General features: G+C 42.2%; 2 protein-coding genes across 7 annotated transcripts in view; one reads left to right on the top strand and one right to left on the bottom strand.

Moving 5' to 3' along the window:
• The window catches only part of myo6b (myosin VIb), a 95,491-nt gene extending 74,764 nt beyond the window's left edge, over positions 1-20,727 (top strand). The window contains exons 26-35 of one of the 6 annotated variants that reach the window (XM_014210172.2): positions 651-859; positions 1,264-1,342; positions 3,470-3,630; positions 3,969-4,013; positions 4,451-4,486; positions 5,158-5,184; positions 6,434-6,534; positions 16,965-17,096; positions 18,774-18,992; positions 19,237-20,727. In XM_014210172.2, coding sequence (XP_014065647.1) covers positions 651-859; positions 1,264-1,342; positions 3,470-3,630; positions 3,969-4,013; positions 4,451-4,486; positions 5,158-5,184; positions 6,434-6,534; positions 16,965-17,096; positions 18,774-18,992; positions 19,237-19,433 — 1,206 coding nt within the window. In that variant the 3' untranslated portion in view covers positions 19,434-20,727. The remainder of the gene's footprint in view (positions 1-650; positions 860-1,263; positions 1,343-3,469; positions 3,631-3,968; positions 4,014-4,450; positions 4,487-5,157; positions 5,185-6,433; positions 6,535-16,964; positions 17,097-18,773; positions 18,993-19,236) is intronic. The other 5 variants (XM_014210174.2, XM_014210173.2, XM_014210177.2 and 2 more) reach the window with 5 other exon arrangements.
• An 82-nt stretch (positions 20,728-20,809) lies between these two features.
• Positions 20,810-23,989, bottom strand: part of impg1b (interphotoreceptor matrix proteoglycan 1b) — a 53,791-nt gene continuing 50,611 nt past the window's right edge. The window contains exons 15-16 of the mRNA XM_014210170.2: positions 23,768-23,851; positions 20,810-21,792 (exon numbers count right to left, since the gene is read on the bottom strand). Of these exons, the coding sequence (XP_014065645.2) occupies positions 23,812-23,851 (40 nt within the window). The 3' untranslated portion in view covers positions 20,810-21,792; positions 23,768-23,811. The remainder of the gene's footprint in view (positions 21,793-23,767; positions 23,852-23,989) is intronic.

Below are 23,989 nucleotides of genomic sequence, written 5' to 3'. Positions count from 1 at the left end.
GCCATCCCTTAGACTAGATGACTGGAACCCAAGCAGAACCTTTTCCATATGAGCAACTATCTTTCTCCCTTTCTCTCTTTCCCTACTTCCCTCCCTTACTCCCTAGTTCAGTCACCTCTGTGCGTCTGCCCAACCCTGCGCTCCTCTGTCAGCATCCGCTCTATGTTCACTAGCGCGTGATGATGTTCTCAGCCCGATATGAAGTCTGTAGCGTTAGCATCGCTAGCTGAATCTCACATGAGTTATAAACAATGGCTGTCATTTAGTCAATGGCGTCAGACCCAGTTCCAGTCGGGAAAACCCTCCAACCCATGGACAGTTTTAATTAAAATGTGTATGTGCAGAGGAAATTAGGAAAGTTGAATTAAACGAGATTCTGGGATATTGGGAATGTAATGTTACTTTTAACGTTTACCCCACAGGCTTTTAATTGTATTTAATTTGTTTAAGTCATCGTGAAAAACATCAGTCCTATTAAACCTACTGTATATACTGTATGCATTTATAATAATGACCATGACACACTTTGACAACACAAGTCCAAATAATTCAGATTTTTGCCTATACAAAATTGTGTAATAAGCCTATGTGTTTATGCCAAAGACGTTGACCTACGACACAACTCCTTTGACCTATGCCCCCTCCTATAGGCAACAGTAATGACCCGGAAGGAGATTGACCAGGAGTACCAGGGGCTGGTGAAGCGCTCGGAGCAACTGCTCTCCTCCATGCAGAAGAAGAAGCAGGAGGAAGAGGAGATGGAGAGGCTGCGGCGCATCGAGGAGGAGATGGCGCAGGAGAGGAGGCGAAGAGAGGAGGAGGACCAGCGACGCCAGAAGGAGGAAGACGATAGAAGGATGTAAGTGGAGGGATGGGTGAATGATGGCGGTATCAGGGGTACAAACGAGAACACAAATGGGCTGATAGTACTGGGGTAGGCAATTTAAGTAGTGGATGGCTTCACTGTGTGCAGGCTTTTGGTTCTAGTGTGTTAGTGCTGGGCTGGAACAAAAGCCTGCAGAGTGCGCCAACAGCAGCCCTCCATGATTGGAGTTGTCCATGCTTGCACTGTTTTAGTTGAAGTCATTGACATGACTAACACTTTTAAAGAAACCACCAACAGGATATGTCCGGAGTTGATGTTCAGAGATTGAGCTTATACATTATTCATGAGTTGATCGTGTCATTGAGGACATCTGTGATTTTAAAGTTACAAGGCATTAACCACCTCTGTCCTCTGTCATCCCTGTCCCCTCTCATTAGGAAATTGGAGATGGAGCATAAGAGGAAGCAGGAAGAAGAGGAAAGGAAGAGGAGGGAGGAAGAGGAGAGGATAATGCAGGTTTGTGACCCCACTAAAGTGCAAAAGGAGAGCTTTGTTTTTTTTAAATGTTTTATTATGTAACCTTTATTTAACTAGGCAAGTCAGTTAAGAACAAATTCTTATTTACAATGATGGCCTACACCGACCAAACCCGGACGGCCAATTGTGCGCCGCCCTATGGGACTCCCAATCACGGCCGGTTGTGAGACAGTCTGGATTCGAACCAGGGTGTCTGTAGTGACGCCTCTAGCACTGAGATGCAGTGCCTGCGCCACTCGGGAGTTACTGACCCTTCCTTTCCCACTAGAGAGACCCTAACACTGGTCCACTTCCTCAGACATTGACCTTAATTCCTGCTAGTCTCCAATGACTTTCTATGGAGCAGTAATGGATTGATTTCTTACCTGTCGTGTTTGTTGTACTAAGACCAGGGTCGTGGCATTGGTCAGATTTCCCAGTGGGCTGACCCTTTCTTGTGATGGATCACTCCTGCTGAGTTTCTCTTTCCCCTTGCCTTCCCAGAACCACCCTCCTCCCTCCCACTGTGCCTGTCCTCCGCTTCCCTTGATGATCATGCCCTCAATTACCGTTTGCTGTTACCTCCTTTTCTTCCTCTACCATTTCTTCCCATCCCCCTTCTGTCCTCTTCTGCCCTGTAATCCCATATGCACTTTCCTAATTTTCTCTTCCCACCCTCATCCCCCTTTTCTTCTGTCCCTTATTACCATATGCTGTTCTCTCTTTCTCTCCTCCTCTGTCCTCTCTTCCCAGCCTCAGGCCCACTTTCCCGCTCTCTTTTTTTCTCTATCCCCTCATTCCCACAATCTTCTTTGGTCCTCAACCCTCCATCTCCATCAAACCTCTTCCTTCCTCATCCATCACTTATGTTCATCCATCTCTCTTCTTTTTCTTCACTACTGCTCTCCTTTATCCTGCCCTCTTAATTTGGTAGTCTTTCATCTCTAATCCCCTACTTCCTCTCTAGACAGTCTTCTTTCTCTGTTCTCCTCTTCTCTTCTCTCTGTAATCCCTACTTCCCTCTTCCCCCGCCATCCCATTCTCTTCCTCTCAACACACAAGTCCTCCTCTTTTCCATGCCCTCCTATTTTCTCCTACGATGGTGTCTATCCTGGGGGTTCACCACCGTTCACTGTCTCTAATCTACCCGTTCACTGTCTCTGCTACTGTAGGAGTACTAGAAGTACTGATGCTAGTTCATTTCATGGACCGCAAGCAGAGGCATCCACGTCTGCCCTCCCAAGCTCACCCCAGCACAGCATTGATATTCATAGATCTTCCACCTGTTGCTTTTAGTAGCCCAATTCACATGCACAAAGCTGAGTTTCCGATGTGTCTTTAGCCCTGGCTCATCCTACTTCAAAGTCTTAGAATAGTGGTGGGGGGGGGCTGTGCTTTTTTTCCCTCAAGAGTTTTGCTACTTTCACCTTGCCCTCAGTTTCCTCCTCTCCAACTTTCTTTGCTACCTTGTTTATCGTCCTCCAACTTCCTCACAAGGCCTAAAGTTCCCTCTGACCTTCAGAGTTCCCTCTGACCTTCCTCTCTGATTAGGCTGCCGTGTTGTTGTTGCAGTTGTCTGCTGGGTGCATGTCTGCATCGTCTAGGTTCGCAGTCACAGGGACAGACTCGATACCAGCTGCTTGAACCAGGTTATATGTCTAATCAGGCCACACAGCAGGCACTGTAATTGCCTAAGTTCTCCTGGCATTCAGGGCCAGTCGAGGCTCCATCGCTCCCCAGGACTAAGACAGTCTGACACAGCCCATGATCCTGCTCTAATCTCCAGAGGTGGCTGGCTTTCCCCCCCCCCAAAAAAAGTGTGAGAAGAAGAACATCCGAGTTGTGTTTACTGGCAGTGTTTACAGATTAAAAGTGGCGTGTAATGTCAATCGTCATGAAAATGTCAATCTATGGTGTGTAAAACGTTTTCATTTTACCAAGTTTCTGCTATTGACTGTCTGAAAGTAACTGTCTAGTGATAAAGATTATCTATTCTTTCTCTGCTGTAGTGATGTTGCACATCGATAACAGCTTCCTTATATGAAGCACATATAAATGAACCACTCATGATGATGCAATGGCGGTGTTGAGAATAATGATGATGGTGCCGACAATGTGTGCGTTCAGGCGGAGATGGACATCCAGATAGCGTTGGAGCGAGAGGAGGACGCCCAGCGGTCAGCCATGTTGGAGCAGGAGAAGAGGGACAGAGAGCTGGCCATGAGGATCGCCCAGAGTGAAGCCGAACTCATCACCGACGAGGCCCTGATGGACCTCAGCCTGCGCAGGTACACACGGATACAAACAAACACACACAGAAATGGACACACGAACACACACACTGTGCTGTATATTGTTATTCATATATTGTAGTGTCTCAATACACGAGCCCTAGATGAGGTTTTTGCAGGACATACCCAAGGTTGAGTACATGGACAAGGTTGATGTTTAACCCAGAACATTTTGTAATAAGAGCTCAAGGGAGCTTCTGCAGCAGGATTTGGTAAGGATTCAACAAGTCAAATAAAAATAGGTGTTGTGTTTCATCTAGGTCCGAAAGGAGACCACTACCTGTCCACTGCATGCATAATCTATTTTTTTCTCCTTTTGTTCGCCCCTCTCTCAGAAATGGGTCTTTCTCAGGTCTCTATCCAGACACAGTGAGATCCATGTAAGACATTAGCCATTAGTTTAGCCTCCTGCTTCCAGTAACCTAACACAACCCATTAATCACACTCCCCCGCATGCTTTAATCTCAAATCTAATCTTTCATCAATTTATATCCTGGATTATACCAGCCCATGCAAAGCCATCAAAAACAATACGCAAATTCTCTAACTCTTCACATTGGATCGAACCAAATAACACCACTTTCCAGTCACGAATCAATCCGCCGTTGTGGTCCCGGCCCGGGGCATGAATCAACAGTGCCAAGGGATAAGCACGTCTGTTACTAGCCCAATGCAAACAGACAACCATTGCGTGACAAATCTAACAGCAACGTATAATAGAACATGCCAATCTGTTTTTGATCGGTTTCTGCTGATTCTTCTGAGTTGCAACAATCATATGCTCATATATCCTAATCATCATATCCTCTGTTTGCAGTGCTGGTGGACTTCAAAACCTCAAGGCAATCACAATGTATGTTCTCTGGGACTTTTTTATACATTGTATTTGTTCTTATAAAGCATATTGATATGGCAAACATTGATATTCCATTCCTATTGTATTAGATCTGATAGCTTTGCACAACTATTTGATAAAACACACAAAGCCCCCTCCCCCTCTTTAAACCGATCTACTACTCGGTGGGAATGTACTGTAGAATTAACTCCTAACCAACGTTCGTGGTAGGACTAATTAGCTAACTACTTAGGACTCACACTTAACCACTCCAGTAAGGATATCAGTAGCTACTACCATCAAACAAATGGATGAGTTTAGCCATGGTTAGTTACAGTCGGAATAGAGTAGTACTGTATTTGGTGTACTGACACTTGGCCTACCTGTTCACTCATCAGATGCGATTACTTCTTCATGACTTGTCACTGAGGGATACATTTAAGCAGCTTCCAATTTTCACAGCTGTCAACACGCCATGAGTGTCACAACAGTGTGTGACTGTCACAACGCACGCTGACATCAACGTATCAGATGGCTGCACACACAGTTCATAGTAGAAGCCACCCTGGTCTCTGTGACCAATGGGAAATACTATTATACTACTGATATATGGATGTTTATGAATCAGAGACATTGATGTATTATTCTGTTATAGTCATTTCTGTGTGCTGGTATTAATGTGTTTATAGGGAGGAAATGGCGCAACTTCTGGCTTGGTGGGTAATGGAGAGAAACCGTTTTTTCTCGGATCAATGATCACCTGAATCACCCAAATCGATTAATCAAATGAATAATTTCCGAAAAATTCTAATTCATTATTAAAATTGTTTTTAATCCTAGTGCGCAAAGGGAATTGGAAGAGATTTTACCAAGGATGTTATCTTGTTGATCAGTTTATTGAATCTTGAAATTAGACGTATCTGCATGCGTGTGTGTATTTTGGGAGGAAATCTGATTATGTGCCAACTGTGGCATTGACCACAACTATTGCACTTTGAACACAACTATTGCACTTTGAACACAACTAACTTCCTTAAAGCTGGTTTAAGAAAGTTACTACTGCAGAAGTTACTGCAAACAACAAACACTGTTTTTTCATGACGGTAAAAAAGCTGATCAGATCGGCAACAATAACAGTGGTGGGACGGCCAGTGACTATGGATTCCATAGTAAGGGGAATTGCATGCTATCTATAATAAGCGCTCTTTGTTAGAGCTAGTTGGCCAACGCACTTTCGAGTCACCGTGGCTAAACTCAATCCCTGTTTCCCCCGGAGAACTTTGAGGGGGTGACATGGTGACTATCCAGCACTCAGCCCCAAAGGTCAGGTGAGCTGTCACCACCACACACAACATAGTCTCTCCCTGACATTCTTCTGTCACTCCGGTATCTGCCCAGGCTGGCCCTCCTCTTACAGGGAGGCTTAACGTCCGAAGATTGGATTAGCACTAGAAGACCCAAGGATTCCTCTACAGCGGCCCAAGGCCTTGACCCTGCCACACAGACTCCCATACAGACCTGGAGGGCCACCCGTAAATAGGGGCCAAATCCTGCCTGTTGGGTTGTTAATTAGAGATCTCAGAAGCATGCTGCGGGAGGCGGTTAAAGGGCTGCAGACTGTGCTAAGTAAGCCCAGGAACACACTGACTTAGGTTAGGTGGGGTGGGGACTAGGGAGTAGGTTATAGGGTGAAATGGTCACACTAAATGGCCACACATGTGCAGTGGGATTGTAATTGCCTGTGGGATGTCGGAGAGCAGTGACGAAGTCAGACACAGATTTTCCCCTTTTTGCCCCACTTAGCACTTGATTCTTTTTCTGATTGTTACCAGTATTTTAGTCTTTGAAAATGACCACCGCATCACTATAGCGGCGCCGATCCGAGCGGGGATTCCGAGACGTCCCACTGCTCTGACTTTTGAAAATTGATTCCTCTCTTCTCTCCCTTCCTTGCGGGGAATGCAGGGGTCCACAGGTGCAGGCACTCAAAGCCGCCGGCGTGAGGAAGTACGACCTGAGCAAGTGGAAGTATGCCGAGCTGCGGGATGTCATCAACACCTCGTGCGGTAAGACTTTTCCCCAACCAGGAAAACCTGGGCAAGGTGGCGAGCTCTCGGGGAGATTCATGATCCAGCTCTGTGCACCTCCATCACTCACGGCATCATTAATTCAGCCCCAATGTTAATAATTGAAAATCTGGCCAGTAACGCAACCTCTTCAAAGGTATAGCAAATGGGTTTTCGCCCCACTCTAGACTTTCCTGCCTAGGCGTGATTTCCCCTGTAATTTTCACAGATAGCTAAAGTGGGAGGTCATTTCGAGGAAATTGCAACTGGGCCGAAATTGATAGAGGAATTCTATTTGGGTGAGGGTGTAGGATTAAGAGCCGACAGGAGAGTGTACATGCAGCTGCTACGTTGATGAGGGTACGGCCTTGTGGCAGAGTGGGAAATTATTACCATTTAAGGTGAATTAGAGTTTGTACCCGTTGTACCCGTTTCAATAAAAAAACATGGAGGAAAGTCTTACCGCCTCAATCTGATTCGACATGTGTGAATAGGCGAGATGAATAGGCTAGATGAATAGGCCAGCTGTCAGTTGGGGAGCGCTTCGTACCAAAACTTCCCCTAAGAGCATGCTGTGTATCAACCAATGGCAAGCACAACACAAACACCTCAGATGATGGAAAATAGGGTCTAAGCTACAATATATGTGAGAAATTGACATTAAAGGGGAAAAAAATGAAATGTGTATTTAAAAGAACTTGACAATGTTTATTCAAATAAATTATACAATTGTTTGACAGCCCTGTTTGTAGGCTTTTAAATGATATCAAATTCAACCATGTATTTTTTTCAGTGATGAAGACATGGGTGTCTCATGGTAGGGTGGGGTATGCAAAATGGGTCAACTTTGAGCACCTCTATCTCCTAAATGTTTTGTCATTCAGTTCCGAAAAGTTACTTTCTGACCACTTCTGCTATTGGCAAATACACTACATGACCAAAAGAATGTGGACACCTGCTCATCAAACATCTCAGTCCAAAATCATGGGCATTAGTATGGAGTTGGTCCCCCCTTTGCTGCTATAACAGCCTCCACTCTTCTGGGATGGCTTTCCACTTGATGTCGGAACATTGCTGCGGGGATTTGCTTCCATTCAGCCACAAGCATTAGTGAGGTTGGGCACTGATGTTGGGCGATTAGGCCTGGCTCGCGGTCGGCGTTCCAATTCATCCCAAAGGTGTTCAATGAGGTTGAGGTCAGGGCTCTGTGCAGGACAGTCAAGTTCTTCCACACCTATTTAAACAAACCATTGCTGTATGGACCTCGCTTTGTGCATGGGGGCATTGTCATGCTGAAACAGGAAAGGGGCATCCCCAAACTGTTGCCACAAAGTTGGAAGCACAGAATCGTCTAGAATGTAGCGTTAAGAATTCTCTTAACTGGAACTAAGGGGCCTAGCCCGAACCATGAAAAACAGCCCCATGAAAAACGGCTGCATTCAGGCAGGTAGCGTTGTACTGGCATCCATCAAACCCAGATTTGTCCGACGGAATGCCAGATGGTGAAGCGTGACTCATCACTCCAGAGACTGTGTTTCCACTGCTCCAGAGTCCAATGGCAGTGAGCTTTACACCACTCCAGCCGACGCTTGGCATTGCGCATGGTGATCTTAGGCTTATGTGTGGCTGCTCGGCCATGGAAACCCATTCCGTGGGCCATGGAAACCCATTTTGTGAAGCTCCCAACAAACAGTTATTGTGCTGACATTGCTTCCGAAGGCAGTTTGGAACTTGGTAGCTACGCGCTTCAGCACTCTGCAGTCCTGTTCTGAGGTTATGTGGCCTACCACTTCGCGGCTGAGCCGTTGTTGCTCCTAGATGTTTCCACTTCACAATAACAGCACTTACAGTTGATGGGCAGCTCTAGCAGGGCATACATTTGACGAACTGTGTTGTTGGAAAGATGTCATCCTATGACGGTGCAACGTTGAAAGTCACTGGGCTCTTCAGTAAGGCCATTCTATTGCCAATCTTTGTCTATGGAGATTGCATGGTTGTGTGCTCGATTGTATACACCTGTCAGCAAAGGGTGTGGCTGAAATAGTAAAATCCACTAATTCGAAGGGGTGTCCACATAATTTTGTATGTATAGTGTTTAGTTCAAATCAAATGGAATCACCCTAATGCATTAATTGTGGTGGAAATTTAAATTGGGAGGGTTGCGACAACTTTGTTACATTCTCCATGGCCCTTTTTAATTATTTACACCCATCCTGTTGCCACTTTCTCTCCTTGCATTTTGCTGTGAGGAAAACTGAATTGTGACCTGTTTTCACAACCCCCAATTTTTATGTGTTCATCGTTTCCTGACAGGTGAAGATTAGAACTTGAGTATTATCTTAAAGAGTGGGCGATTCTACTACAGCGGAAGCAGAAACTATTTGGGATATCTCAGATTGTTTTGTCAATTCTCACATAAAAACTTAATTGGGAGGAAGGATGTTTGACATGCTTATTACATTTGTATCACACATTTTGGGGGGGAAATCGTGATGAAGTGGCCATTTTAGGCCCTTTTAGACCTATATATGCCTCCTTTAAGACCCTATGAGTTGTGTACTGTACATGATACAGACAACATCTTGGTGTCATTATACTCCTTATAGTTTGCTTTAATATATGGAGTGTCTAGATTCTGAAATAAAATATTTCACATTAATTTATTCATCATTACAAATATTAATGTGAATATCTCAAAACTACCCTTTTTTTAATGTTGCTTATTTTTATGGAACAGTATACTCTTCAAACGCATAACATTTCCAGAGTGGGCTCCCTGGTACTTTTAATGATATTACCCATTTTATACATAGAAATTGACATTATAGGTCAATTAACCAATCACAGCCCTCCTTTAGGATTGCACATTCAGCAAGTCACCAGCAGAGGGAGTTCCCTTTGAATCCATTTACCGTTCACTGTGTTGGTGGTGTTCATAAAATGTACCATAACTTCATAATAAGCAGAGAGCTCACTCTGGAAATGTTATGTACTTGTAGAGTACTGTACATTGTTCAAAAAAGGTCTTAAAGTCAGTGTTAGAAAAAGTACTGAATTGTCATACTTACGTAAAAGTAAAGATACCTTAATAGTCATTCTGCTCCTGAGCAAGGCCGTTAACCCACTGTTCCCCGGGCCCTGAAGACGTGGATGTTGATTAAGGCCGCCCTCCGCACCTCTCTGATTCAGAAGTGTTGGGTTAAATGCGGATTGCACATTTCAGTTGAATGCATTGTTGTACAACTGACTAGGTATCCCCTTTCCCTTACCCTAGAAAATGGCTGAAGTGAAAGTCACACAGTAAAAGTTTAAGTATCTGGTTTAAAACATACTTAAGTGGTGGAAGAAGTGCTCAATGTCGTACTTGAGTAAGAGTAAAAGTAAATGCTATACATCAAATATATTATATTAAGCAAACCAGACACAACAATTATTTTTGTTTTATTCACGGACAGACAGGGGCACACTCCTACACTGACATAATTGATAGGTGCGTGAATTGAATCATATTGCTGTCCTGCCTGAGCATTCAAAATGAAATTACTTTTGGGTGTCAGGGAAAATGTATGGGAGTATATTTTATTTAGGAATGTAGTAAAGTACAGATAACCCCAAAAACGACTTAAGTAAAAAATACTTTGAAGTACTACCTAAGTACTTTACACCACTGCTTAAAATGAATATATTCAAAAAGAGTTGTTTATTTCAGAATCTAAACATACTACATACATTAAAGCACACTATAAGGATTATAATGACAATAAGATGTTGTCTGTATCATGTACGGTTCACTGATCAGTCTTACAGGATGCATGTATAGGTCTAAAAAGGGCCTAAAATGGCCAATTTCATGATTTTCTCAAAAATGGTTTGTGATACAAATGTAAGAATTTCCAGAATAATTTGACATACCAATAATATTTTCGTCTCCCTCTCGCGTGGAATCACCCTAATATTATCTGTACCAAATGTTTTTTTACATTAATGGAGGCTGGTGACTTGAAAAAATGTAGCAGGATGGGAGACCCATGGTATAGGCGTGGAACGCAGAGACGACAAAGTGTGTTTAAAAAATCGTCAAAGACTAATTCTTTTAACCCAACACCATGCCCAAACTGGACGCGTGTATGCGCCATCGTGCACAAATGTATTTTGTCCCCCCACACTAAACGCGATCATGACACGCAGGTTGAAATATCAAAACAAACTCTGAACCAATTACAATAATTTGGGGACAGGTCGAAAAGCATTAAACATTTATGGAAATTTAGCTAGCAACTGCAAGCTAGCTAGCTAAATTGCCATAAATGTTTAATGCTTGCTGTTGCTAGCTAATTTGTTCTGGGATATGAACGTTGTTGTTATTTTACCTGAAATGCACAAGTTCCTCTACTCTGACAATTAATCCACGCATAAAACGGTCAACCACATTGTTTCTAATCAAATCAAATTTATTTATATAGCCCTTCTCACATCAGCTGATATCTCAAAGTGCTGTACAGAAACCCAGCCTAAAACCCCAAACAGCAAGCAATGCAGGTGTAGAAGCGCGGTGGCTAGGAAAAACTCCCTAGAAAGGCCAAAACCTAGGAAGAAACCTAGAGAGGAACCAGGCTATGAGGGGTGGCCAGTCCTCTTCTGGCTGTGCCGGGTGGAGATTATAACAGAACATGGCCAAGATGTTCAAATGTTCAAAAATGACCAGCATGGTCAAATAATAATAATCACAGTAGTTGTCAAGGGTGCAACAGGTCAGCACCTCAGGAGTAAATGTCAGTTGGCTTTTCATAGCCGATCATTGAGAGTACCTTTACCGCTCCTGCTGTCTCTAGAGAGTTCAAAACAGCAGGTCTGGGACAGGTAGCACGTCCAGTGAACAGGTCAGGGTTCCATAGCCGCAGGCAGAACAGTTGAAACTGGAGCAGCAGCACGGCCAGGTACACTGGGGACAGCAAGGAGTCATCATGCCAGGTAGTCCTGAGGCATGGTCCTAGGGCTCAGGTCCTCCAAGAGAGAGAAAGAGAGAATTAGAGAGAGCATATTTAAATTCACACAGGACACCGGATAAGACAAGAGAAATACTCCAGATGTAACAGACTGACCCTAGCCCCCCGACACAAACTACTGCAGCATAAATACTGGAGGCTGAGACAGGAGGGATCAGAAGACACTGGCCCCATCCGATGATACCCCCTGACAGGGCCAAACAGGCAGGATATAACCCCACCCACTTTGCCAAAGCACAGCCCCCACACCACTAGAGGGATATCTTCATCCACCAACTTACCATCCTGAGACGAGACAAGACCGAGTATAGCCCACAAAGATCTCCGCCACGGCACAACCCAAGGGGGGGGCGCCAACCCAGACAGGAAGACCACGTCAGTGACAACCCACTCAAGTCACACACCCCTCCTGGGGACGGCATGGAAGAGCACCAGTAAGCCAGTGACTTAGCCCCTGTAATAGGGTCATCTCTCCTCCTTCCAGGCTTTTTCTTCTTTGTACTTCATATGGCGATTGGCATCTAACTTTCATAATAAGGTGTATTACCATGACCGACCTCAGTTCATCTTTCAATCACCCACATGGGTGTGACCAATGAGGAGATGGCATGTGGGTATATGCTTCTATAAACCAATGAGGAGATGGGAGAGGCAGGACTTGCACCGCGTTCAGCGTTACAAATAGACCTGACTTCTATTTTAGCACTTGGCAACGCAGGCGCTCGTTGGCGCTCGCGAGCAGTGTGGGTGCAATGATTGAATAACATGTATGTGTACATTTATTTTGCAATGCGAGCGGTGTGGTCAGTATGTAAAGCATTTAAAAAAAGTTGTTTATAGTACAATATTATGAGGAATGGGAATGAGAGGGCTACTTACACAGTGTTGGAAAGGGATCACGGCAGTGATTGAATGAGTGTATGAGGCATGAGTTGGTGTTCTTAGGCTTGACCAGTGCCGGACAGGATTTGACTGGGAAGAAAAAAAACAATAACACAACACACTACACACTTAGACAAAAGAGCTAAGAATGAGTTGGTCCAAGCAAGGAGTAAAATCATTGATGTAATAATGTGATTGTGTATGTGATTGACTCTACATACAGTAATGAGATACATTTGATATGTGTACTCACAGTACAGTCTTGGCCAAAAGTTTTGAGAATGACACAAATATTAATTTCCACAAATTTTGCTGCTTCACTGTCTTTAGATATATTTGTCAGATGTTACTATGGAATACTGAAGTTTAATTACAAGCATTTCATAAGTGTCAAAGGCTTTTATTGACAATTACATGAAGTTGCAAAGAGTCAATATTTGCAGTGTTGACCGTTCTTTTTCAAGACCTCTGCAATCCGCCCTGGCATGCTGTCAATTAACTTCTGGGCCACATCCTGACTGATGGCAGCCCGTCCTTGCATAATCAATGCTTAGAGTTTGTCAGAATTTGTGGGTTTTTATTTGTCCACCCGCCTCTAGAGGATTGACCACAAGTTCTCAATGGGATTAAGGTCTGGGGAGTTTCCCGGCCATGGACCCAAAATATCAATGTTTTGTTCCCCCGATCCACTTAGTTATCACTTTTGGCTTATGGCAAGGTGCTTCACCATGCTGGAAAGGCATTGTTCATCACCAAACTGTTCCTGGATGGTTGGGAGAAGTTGCTCAGAGGATGTGTTGGTACCATTCTTTATTCATGGCTGTGTTCTTAGGCAAATTGTGAGTGAGCCCACTCCCTTGGCTGAGAAGCAACCCCACACATGAATGGTCTCAGGATGCTTTACTGTTGGCATGACACAGGACTGATGGTAGCTCTCACCTTGTCTTCTCCGGACAAGCTTTTTTCCGGATGCCCCAAACAATCGAAAATTGGATTCATCAGAGAAAATGACTTTACCCCAGTCCTCAGCAGTCCAATCCCTGTACCTTTTGCAGAATATCAGTCTGTCCCAGATGTTTTTTCCTCGAGAGAAGTGGCTTCTTTGCTGCCCTTCTTGACACCAGGCCATCCTCCAAAAGTATTCGCCTCACTGTGCGTGCAGATGCACTCACACCTGCCTGCTGCCATTCCTGAGCAAGCTCTGTACTGGTGGTGCCCCGATCCCGCAGCTGAATCAACTTTAGGAGACGGTCCTGGCGCTTCCTGGATTTTCTTGGGCACCCTGAAGCCTTCTTCACAACAATTGAACCGCTCTCCTTGAAGTTCTTGATGATCCGATAAATGGTTGATTTAGGTGCAATCTTACTGGCAACAATATCCTTGCCTGTGAAGCCCTTTTTGTGCAAAGCAATGATGACGGCATGTGTTTCCTTGCAGGTAATCAATGTTGACAGAGGAAGAACAATGATTCTAAGCACCACCCTCCTTTTGAAGCTTCCAGTCTCTTATTCGAACTCAGCATGACAGAGTGATCTCCAGCCTTGTCCTCGTCAACACTCACACCTGTGTTAACGATTGAATCACTGACATGATGTCAGCTGGTCCTTTTGTGGCAGGGCTGAAATGCAGTGGAAATGTTTTTGGGGAATTCAGTTCATTTGCATGGCAAAGAGGGACTTTGCAATTCATTTGATCATTCTTCATAACATTCTGGAGTATATGCAAATTTCCATCATACAAACTGAGGCAGCAGACTTTGTGAAAATTAATATTTGTGTCATTCTCAAAAGTTTTGGCCACGACAAACATTCAATGTGCCAGTGGATGAGCAGGCACATGAGACGTGGCTTCAGTTCATGTCAGGAGAAAGTTGACAATGGTAGTGGAGTGGAGTAGTCATCACCTCTTAATCAGGGAACAGGAGGGACTTAGCTGTAAATATAAATAGCAAATACATTCCATTATAGCTGCGCCGTCCTAGGTTTGGACAACGAATTTCTCTATGAAGTTAAACTCAGACATCTCAAAAGTCAAACACAGATTGCACATCTCGCCCAGTTGACACATCAAAGTAGCCCAAGAAACATTCCTGAATACAGCCCTGATCATCCACATACCTGACGATAACTGACGATAACTTACAACTGCAAGCAGACTGGAATTTTAAGACGACGGTCTGTGTATTCAAACTGCGCAACACAACGAAAAAGTAAGAAGAAACAGGGACGTTCTCAAGCGGCTTATCAACACCACTGTTGGGCATGCAAGCATTTGCTTTTAGAGGACACGACGAGAGGGAAAGTTCCGCCAACAAGGGCAACTACAAGGAGCTTGCAGAGGTAATTGCACGTTATGATGCTTTACTTGCTGAACTGTAGGCTACTAGTTAGAGCAGCTGCATACAGCCTATGCTGAAATGTGAATGTGATCAAATTTAGTTTATATTCAAAATTGGGCTGGCTAGGCCACCTATACATTTTTTTTTATCCAAAATTAGTAACTGGAATTAATCAATCAACATAATAGTTTGAAAAAACGATTAAAATGTTTTATAAGGCCTACAGTTGCATAGGCCTGCATGATGCAAACATGCATAAAGCAAGCTCTGTGAGTTATATTGTCTATCAGTTGTTGTCTATGTGTCTGGGTAGAAGAAATCCCCCTCCTAATCTAGTCTAAATATAACTTATATAAACAAATACTGTATAAGGTAGATGCGGTTTTGACAGGGTTTTATTCCTCCCCATGTGACCTGATTAGTAAAAACGGGTCCCACATAGCCCATATAAAACCTTTTTACAACTGATTAATCCCTGTCATACCTTATAGGGTCCAGAGTTTTCCTAGTTTTCCAGGCCCCAGGGGGTTAATCGATGCAGCTTTTTCCCAGAAGCATGAATCTGATGTGGTAATTTATATGCTTCCCACTTTTTTGTTTTGCCGTTTAGCTGAACGATCAATGTTCTTTAGGTCACTGTACCCACCTTTCGACCAAGGCTCAGACTTTCCAAAAAGCAGGCAAGACCAGCAATACAGGCGGCTTGATGAAAGGCTCCTCGTTAACCAGCTATACTTTTGATACCAGTTGGTATTGAACGCCCTCACCTTTTCATCCTTCTTCATGAAACTGATCTCAGGCAGAGGTTGACCCTCGGTTTTAATTCACACCTTTTCCGTGTACCCCAGAGAATGAAAGTGGTTCTTCAACAAAAAGTCCAACATTTTCGGCAGCGTTGGCCAAAACTGCACACACCTGCTGGTAGCTAGCTAGCTACTGAAGTTAGCAAGGCACATTTTATTAAATTGCAATAACTGGACATAAAAATAAAGTTCTAAACCAAGAAAACAATTTATAATATATCTCCTCCATCTCCTATAATTTGAATTGAATAATATCCAAAATGCTCTTCACTCTTAATCTCTATCCAACAATGTCACCAAGCTTCTCAACACATAGAACCCCCATAATGCTCTGTGGCACAATCCCAATACAACACACTAGGTTCATTCTCTGATCCTAATTCGATGATTGGATAGACAACATGTCAGTTCATACTGCAAAAGCTTAGATTGGTTGGAGGACGTCCTCCGGAAGTGGTCATAATTACCATATATGTCTATGGAAGGGGGTGAGACCTACAAGCCTCCTGTGTTTTGTATTGAAGTCAATGTAGCCAGAGGAGGACTGAAGCTAGTTACACCATGGTGCTACCCCAGACAGTGCTGTGGAAGTTACTGTAGACCTTCATTGCAAAACAGTGTATTTTAATCAATTATTGGTGACATATTAATATATTTAGTATAGTTTAATCTAAAAAGTATTACTTTTGTAATGTTTCACAATTGGTTTTTAATGAAATTTCCCTTGAGGATGGTCCTCCCCTTCCTCCTCTGAAGAGCCTCCACTGATGGAGGCATAAAAGATAATAAAGACCTACTCCCATAACTTTAAAGGATGAGTAAGTTACAGTATTTCAGAAGCTAGCAGATTCATTACTTACCAGCAACAGCTGCAAATCCCAATAAAACGACATGATGTTTTGAAGTTCACTTTCCTTGCTTTGTCTAACAAAACTATCATGAATCTAGCAATCTAGTTTTGTGGGTGCAGTTTTGTCTAGTTTTGTGGGTGCAGTATTTATTGAGTTTGTGGGTGCAGTATTTATTGAGTATTTATTTAGTTTCATAGCACTAATGTTTGCTATCAAGTCTCTCACACTGGCTTTAGCTGGGGCTGCCCAGGCAAGTCCGGGGGGTTGCCTAGCAACACGTGCCTCGAAGGTAGGCAATGTCTAGATGGCACGTGAAATTCCCATGATTTGTGAAAATGTATGACCCAAACAGCTAGCGCGACAGCTAAAATGAATTTTAAAAAAATCGATATTTCAGCTAATAGGGAGAAGCAACTAACAATACTACATTATGGCATTCATTAATCATAAAACTATTTACATATAATAGAAATTTGGCTACATATTTGGGGAAAAAATGTTTTATGCTCATTCACTGTGGTTAAGTTCTGTTGATGTCATCCCTGTGTAGATATTGAGCTGCTGGCGGCATGCAGGGAGGAGTTCCATCGCCGTCTAAAGGTCTACCACGCCTGGAAGTCCAAGAACAAGAAACGTGACACAGCCACGGAGCAGAGGGCCCCCAAATCTATCACTGACTACGGTGAGATACCCCATCCTGGGCTGTTGTGCTACTGTAGGCTACCCCCCTCAACCCAGGATTGTGTTCAGACATTAACACGTTTTGTCTTAACCCCGCTATTACCATTTCCTGTGTCCATTGCAGGCATGTTTTCAACAGTAACATCCTTTTTTCATCTGTTTTCTTTCTGTGACCATATTTGACCTTGAAAGTTGTGCTACAGGTAACTGACAAAATAAAGGAAACGCCAACATAAAGTGTCTTAATAGGGCGTTGGGCCACCACGAGCCAGAAAAGCTTCAATGCACCTTGACATTGAAGTGTCTGGAACTCTATTGGAGGGATACGACACCATTCTTCCACGAGAAATTCCTTAATATGGTGTTTTGTTGATGGTGGTGGAAAACGTTGTCTCCGGGACACCGCTCCAGAAACTCCCATAAGTGTTCAACTGGGTTTGTGATCTGGTGACTGAGACGGCCATGGCATATGGTTTACATCGTTTTCATGCCCATCAAACGATTCAACGACCATTCGTGCTCTACAGATGGGGGCATTGTCATCCTATGTGGCTATATCCATGATAGCCAAAATAAGGGCCTGTCCAGCATTTTTATACATGACCCTAAGCATGATGGGATGTTAATTGCTTAATTTACACAGGAACCACACCTGTGTGGAAGCACCTTCTTTCAATATACTTTGTATTCCTCATTTACTCAAGTCTTTACATTATTTACTTGTAAGTCCACACAGAGTACCTAATTTTCTAGCATGGTACTCATTTGCCCACTCATCAATGTACTTTCCCAAAGGGAAAAAGTCTCTTGCATTCATGTCGGATTAACATGGAGGGCAAAAACCCAAGAAGAAGCAGCAATGCTTCAGTGAGCCCCTGGTGGGTTACATGAGGTAAAAACAGTGGGGTTTGTCTTCACAGCTTCACCGTCTCTTCTCCTGATAATGATGGAGGAGGATTAATGTCCACTTTATAAATTGCCTTCCTGTTATTCCTGACATTCAATTAGTGTTCTTAAATGCCTGGCTCCAAAACCTAGCTCCCATCTGCGTCAAAAGTATTTGTTCCAATTAGACTCAGCTGCCACAACGCATCATCGGGTTTAGCTGTGCGCTACCATGACCGCTTGCTCTATCCAGTCAAGCATGATGTATTCAACTCAGACAACAGGGGCGGTTGGAAATCATGTTTAAAGAAAGTATTATTTAGTTACATGAAAGCTACCCAGTCTCCTTTGTTTGCCCTTCTTTTCCATACGTTTTCATTCCAAGAACAAATGTTGTTGCTTTCACTGCATTTTCATTTCTTGATGTGAAAGCTTCTAAAAGGCATGTTGAACCCATTTTAGTCTGCCATGTTAGAGGGGAGAAAGCAGCTTACCTGGTTTTTCACCCATAGCATTGTTTGTGTATTTTATGCCATCTTTGATGTCCCATATTTTCAGAGTTTCATGTTTTTGCTTCATCCACCACCCTATGATTCAATCATTCAACTCAGTCATGTTCTAACATTTTGCAAATAAATAGCTTCAAACACTGCTGTGTAAATACAGGATTGCTCCTCTTACCAAAAAAAAATATTATAAAAGAATTCCACATTTATTTGCCCCAGTAATCACACAATGTCATAATAAAGCAGTATTGTAGCAGTAACAAGAACATCAAACCCGCCACACACAGCCCAACAGAACCCGGCTCCAGCCGTGGCCGCCCAGCAGCAGGAGATAGCCATGAACCGCCAGCAGCGCTACTTCCGCATCCCCTTCATCCGTCCTGGTGACCAGTATAAGGACCCCCAGAACAAGAAGAAGGGCTGGTGGTACGCCCACTTTGACGGGCCCTGGATCGCCAGGCAGATGGAGCTACACCCAGACAAGCAGCCCATCCTTCTGGTGGCAGGTGGGTCCCTCGGGCTAGATCAGCTTCATATGTTCTTTATATGTACATTGATGTGTTTGTAATATGAAACTCTGTGCTCTATGTCATAGTGCATGTTTTGAGTGTGCACATGTGAATGTGGTTATCCTATCCTAAAAAATTATCCCTAGTCAATCATATGTTATCCTTTCCTGTGTGTGTATTAAATCCTGTTTTTGACTGTCAGTGTCCCTCCCCTCCTCTCTCTCTCCCACCCCATCTTTAGGAAAAGATGACATGGAGATGTGTGAGCTCAGCCTGGAGGAGACGGGCCTGACCACGAAGAGGGGGGCTGAGATCCTCCCTCGGCAGTTTGAGGAGATCTGGGAACGCTGCAACGGGATCATGTACCTGCGAAGCGCCATCGAAAGCAGACAGGCCAGGCCCACGTACGCCACAGCCATGCTGCAGAACCTCCTCTAGTGAACCAGAGGAGCACCCATGTCCATGGGCTCAAAAGGAATGCAGTAAACAAAGGGGAGAAAGCAGAAGCACTCTCTATTATAGCAGTCTTTGAGGCTAACGGTTATCTCACTGATGGCATTTAAACATTTTACTTAGATTTGTTGGTTTTGATTCTTTGTTAGTTTGCTGTGAAGATACTTCCCAATTTACATCTCGTCCTCAAGCAATGACCTACGCTTGAATGAAAGTTTTACTACGAGGCCTTAACTATTTTATTTGGTATTAATGAGAAGTTTCAGATCGGCCCTTCCTCAAGACAGTCTTAATTGTATATTCATGTTTAGTTGTTAAATGAAATCTAGGCACTGTTGGAACTATTGTATTTGATTGAATAAATTGTTGCAAATATTTGGCTTTATGACTGGAGAGCTCTAGGAATGATTGATTTTGTCGACACATTTCAGCGTTTACATTTTCAGGATAATGCAGCTGCAATGTTCCACTTCCGATTAGAGAAGGTTCTCTGTCTATGTGGCTGGTATTTCCATAATGCTGGGGCAGGCTGTATCCTTGATGTTCAATTTGTTGCTGTTATTTTTTTTAAAGAAGCTTATTTTACATTTTGTATTTTCATGACAATGAAAGCGCACCAGCTCACATCTATTAACAACCGACATTGCAGGACTTTTGCAATGATAGATGATTCATAGGAAGGCAGACGACATGATATATTTATCAAAAATAAGATCTTGTTTACGACTTTGTCGAAGAGTGTATTTTGCATGTCACTGTTAACCATACAGGAGGTTAATTAGAGCACAAACCTCTTTGGGGTGCAATGAAAATATACACTTTCCGAATATGGCATAGTGAAAGAAATCGGAGTCACTGTATTTGTATTCCATAGTGACAGATTGTATTTTCATCTAATAACTCCTTTTTAAAAGAAATTGTAGAACTTGTAAACGTCTTTTCAGAGGGAACTCCCAAGCGCTTTCTGTTCACCACTAATATAAAACACTAAAAACCGAATTGTCCAACTATTTTAATAACATTGTTGAAAGTTTAAGGTTTCTAGGTGTGATTTGTATTGGTCTTTCAATCTAGATTGCTTGACTTCTTTTGCCTATCCTTGACGTTCTGATATGAGTAATTCATCTCATTGTGGATCCCCAGTTATAATTTGATAATGAGTGATCTAATTGTTTGTATTCTTTTCTGTATAGTAAAATTGTTTTGCGATTTCAGATTCAACTTCAATTGTATGCTGAGTATAGCACTGCAATATAGGAAATAAATGCATTCAACCTTTTATTATTGTGTAGACTCTAGTTAATTGCAAGACTTGCCCATTAAGTCAGGTCTTCTATTAGTACCTCCCTAAACAGCTTAGACTAGCTTATTGATTACAGAATCTAACAAGATGACTGATTTAAGAATGAATGATGAAAAAATGGTGGTCCTCATGTTGTATTACTGATCCAAATGAAGCCATGAAGGGCAGTAAAAATACAAATTTGACTTTGAATGGATCTTCTCAAAATCATGAGAAAATAACAGAATCCGATGATGGAAAAACAATTGAAATGCATTGTGATTGTTAGCAATTCAATGAAACAACCAATTGATCCCCCCAAAAACTTTGTAGGAAAATACTTTATTTTTTACTATCAAATGTAAGAGTGTAAAAAAAATCTTTACACATTCTCCAAGTGTGTTTTGATCCTGTACTCAAAACACAAGTAAATGGTGGAAATGTATTGACCAGTAGTATAGGACTGACTTTTTCTTCACACAGATGTGTTACTACATTTTTCACCTACACAACACGAGGCTATAATCATATACAAGAGTATTGCTTCAAAACAAGACTGGAGTCAAAGTTCACATTCATTTTCTTTTTTGGGACATTGAACACAAGTTAGAATAACATTGAAACAACAATCTCATCTAAGGTCATGATACCGCCATGTGTATCAATGTGTACATAAATTCCTCATTGTGAGGAAAGAAAACAACCTTTGTGAAGGATATACAGTATCTGAAATACATTCCTAGCCTTTAATATATAACCTAGCCGTTTAATATGTACAGTTTAACACAACCCTCTAGTCTAGCATATAATATCCCCACACTGTCTGAAATGATGCATCCTATCCTAGGTACATTTCACCATGTAATTCCAGTAATAGAGGAGTCCACTGCCATGACATGTATATACAGCTCAACTTCAAAGCAACCGAGACTTATGATGCTTTTAAAGTCTGTGTGTAGACTGGCAAGAGGTGAGCCATCAAAGAACAATTACCTCAAAGCATTTGTTATCTGAAGCCCTTAACAGACAACAAGTTCGGTATTCATTTGGTGGTCGCCAAAACTGAAAAGGGGACAAGTGAAAAAGGGTATACCAAATGTTATTCCATGTCACAAATTGCATATAACCTTTGTAATCATATTAAACTGTGAAATAATATATCCAAAATAGTGGTAAATTATATAAATATACCCCAATTAAAATAGTTCACTTAAATGATACATGCTCAACGGTACGTCATTATTAAACACCCACTTAAAATAAATTAATATGTGCTAAATGTCAAGGTGAAATTATCCCTTAATGACTCAAGCAGCTGATTATAGCATGCCAGACTAATTTACATACGCTATTGTTCAAAAGTTTGGGGACACTTTTTTTCTCCATTAAAATAACATCAAATTGATCAGAAATACAGTGTAGACATTGTTAATGTTGTAAATGACTATTGTAGCCGGAAACGGCTGATTTTGAATGAAATATCTACATAGGCGTACAAAGGCCCATTAACAGCAACCATCACTCCTGTGTTCCAATGGCACGTTGTGTTAGCTAATCCAAGTTTATCATTTTAAAAGGCTAACTGATCATTGGAAAACCCTTTTGCAATTATGTTAGCACAGTTGAAAACTGTTGTTCTGATTAAAGAAGCAAATAAACTGGCCTTCTTTAGACTAGTTGAGTATCTGGAGCATCAGCATTTGCGGGTTCGATTACAGGCCAGAAACAAAGACTTTCTCCTCAAACTCGTCAGTCTATTCTTGTTCTGAGGAATGAAGGCTATTCCATGCGAGAAATTTCCAAGAGACTGAAGGTCTCGTACAACCCTGTGTTCTTTTGCCCATCTTAATCTTTTCTTTTTATTGGCCAGTCTGAGATATGGCTTTTTCTTTGCAACTCTGCCTAGAAGGCCAGCATCCCGGAGTCGCCTCTTCACTGTTGACGTTAAGACTGGTGTTTTGCGGGTACTATTTTCTGAAGCTGCCAGTTGAGGACTTGTGAGGCGTATGTTTCTCATACTAGACACTCTAATGTACTTGTCCTCCTGCTCAGTTGTGCACCGGGGCCTCCCACTCCTCTTTCTATTCTGGTTAGAAACAGTTTGCACTGTTCTGTGAAGGGAGTAGTACACAGCATTGTGCGAGATCTTCAGTTTCTTGGCAATTTCTCACACGGAATCGCCTTAATTTCTCAGAACAAGAACAGAGTGACGACTTTCAGAAGAAAGGTCTTTGATTCTGGCCATTTTGAGCCTGTAATTGAACCCACAAATGCTGATGCTCCAGATACTCAACTAGTCTAAAGAAGGACAGTTGTAATGCTTCTTTAATCAGCACAACAGTTTTCAGCTGTGCTAACATAATTGCAAAAGGGTTTTCTAATGATTTTTTTAAAATGATCAACTTGGATTAGCTAACACAACGTGCCATTGGAGTGATGATTGCTGATAATGGACCTCTGTACGCCTATGTAGATATTCCATTAAAAATCTGCCGTTTCCAGCTACAATAGACACTTACAACATGAACAATGTCTACACTGTATTTCTGATCAATTTGATGTTATTTTAATGGACACATTTTTTTTGCGTTTCTTTCAAATCTAGTACATTTTTGAACGTTAGTGTATATTACAAACAATATACATTATGGTTGTTTTTAGGTTATCTTGCAGACAATCATTTGGTGAATAATTTCACTTTAGCATGCAGTAATATTGCAATTTATCATTCACATCCATTTTAAAATAATTCCTACTCGTAATTATGCTCATGTTAGATGGAAAATGTCGCAACCAGTAATTTACTTTTACATTTTCTGAATCATACTTTTTGATTTAAAGAAATACAATGGAAAGCTCAAAAATATGATTTGGTTAAGTAATAACTCTGAATCAACCTTATCAATTAATGTCTCACCTTCTAATGATTTTTTAAATACATTTCCAAGAAAGTATTTAAAGTAGTATATAAACATATTTGCACATGGTACAATATGACTCATTCAAACTGAGCCCAAGATCCGATTTTTGGCCTTACCTTGTTGTGTGGTATACAGTGATGTAAATCTACCATTTCAGAGACTAGCTTGTCGTGTCTGGTTGTGTAGAGCTGTCTGGGGATCTGTGAAAAAGCATAAGAGAAACACAGCTTTACACTGTTCATAGTTCAAAAGGAACTCACTAGAAGCTTTTTAAAAGGCTGAGCAAAGGGGTAAGCAGGCAAGCGTTTGGCACTAAATATAATTTCAAGGGGAGACAT

The sequence above is a fragment of the Salmo salar genome, chromosome ssa09 (assembly GCF_905237065.1).
Source record: "Salmo salar chromosome ssa09, Ssal_v3.1, whole genome shotgun sequence".
In the NCBI taxonomy this organism is placed as follows: domain Eukaryota; kingdom Metazoa; phylum Chordata; class Actinopteri; order Salmoniformes; family Salmonidae; genus Salmo; species Salmo salar.
The sequence above is the reverse complement of the archived record's forward strand: the minus strand, read 5'-3'. Positions and strand labels throughout refer to the sequence as shown.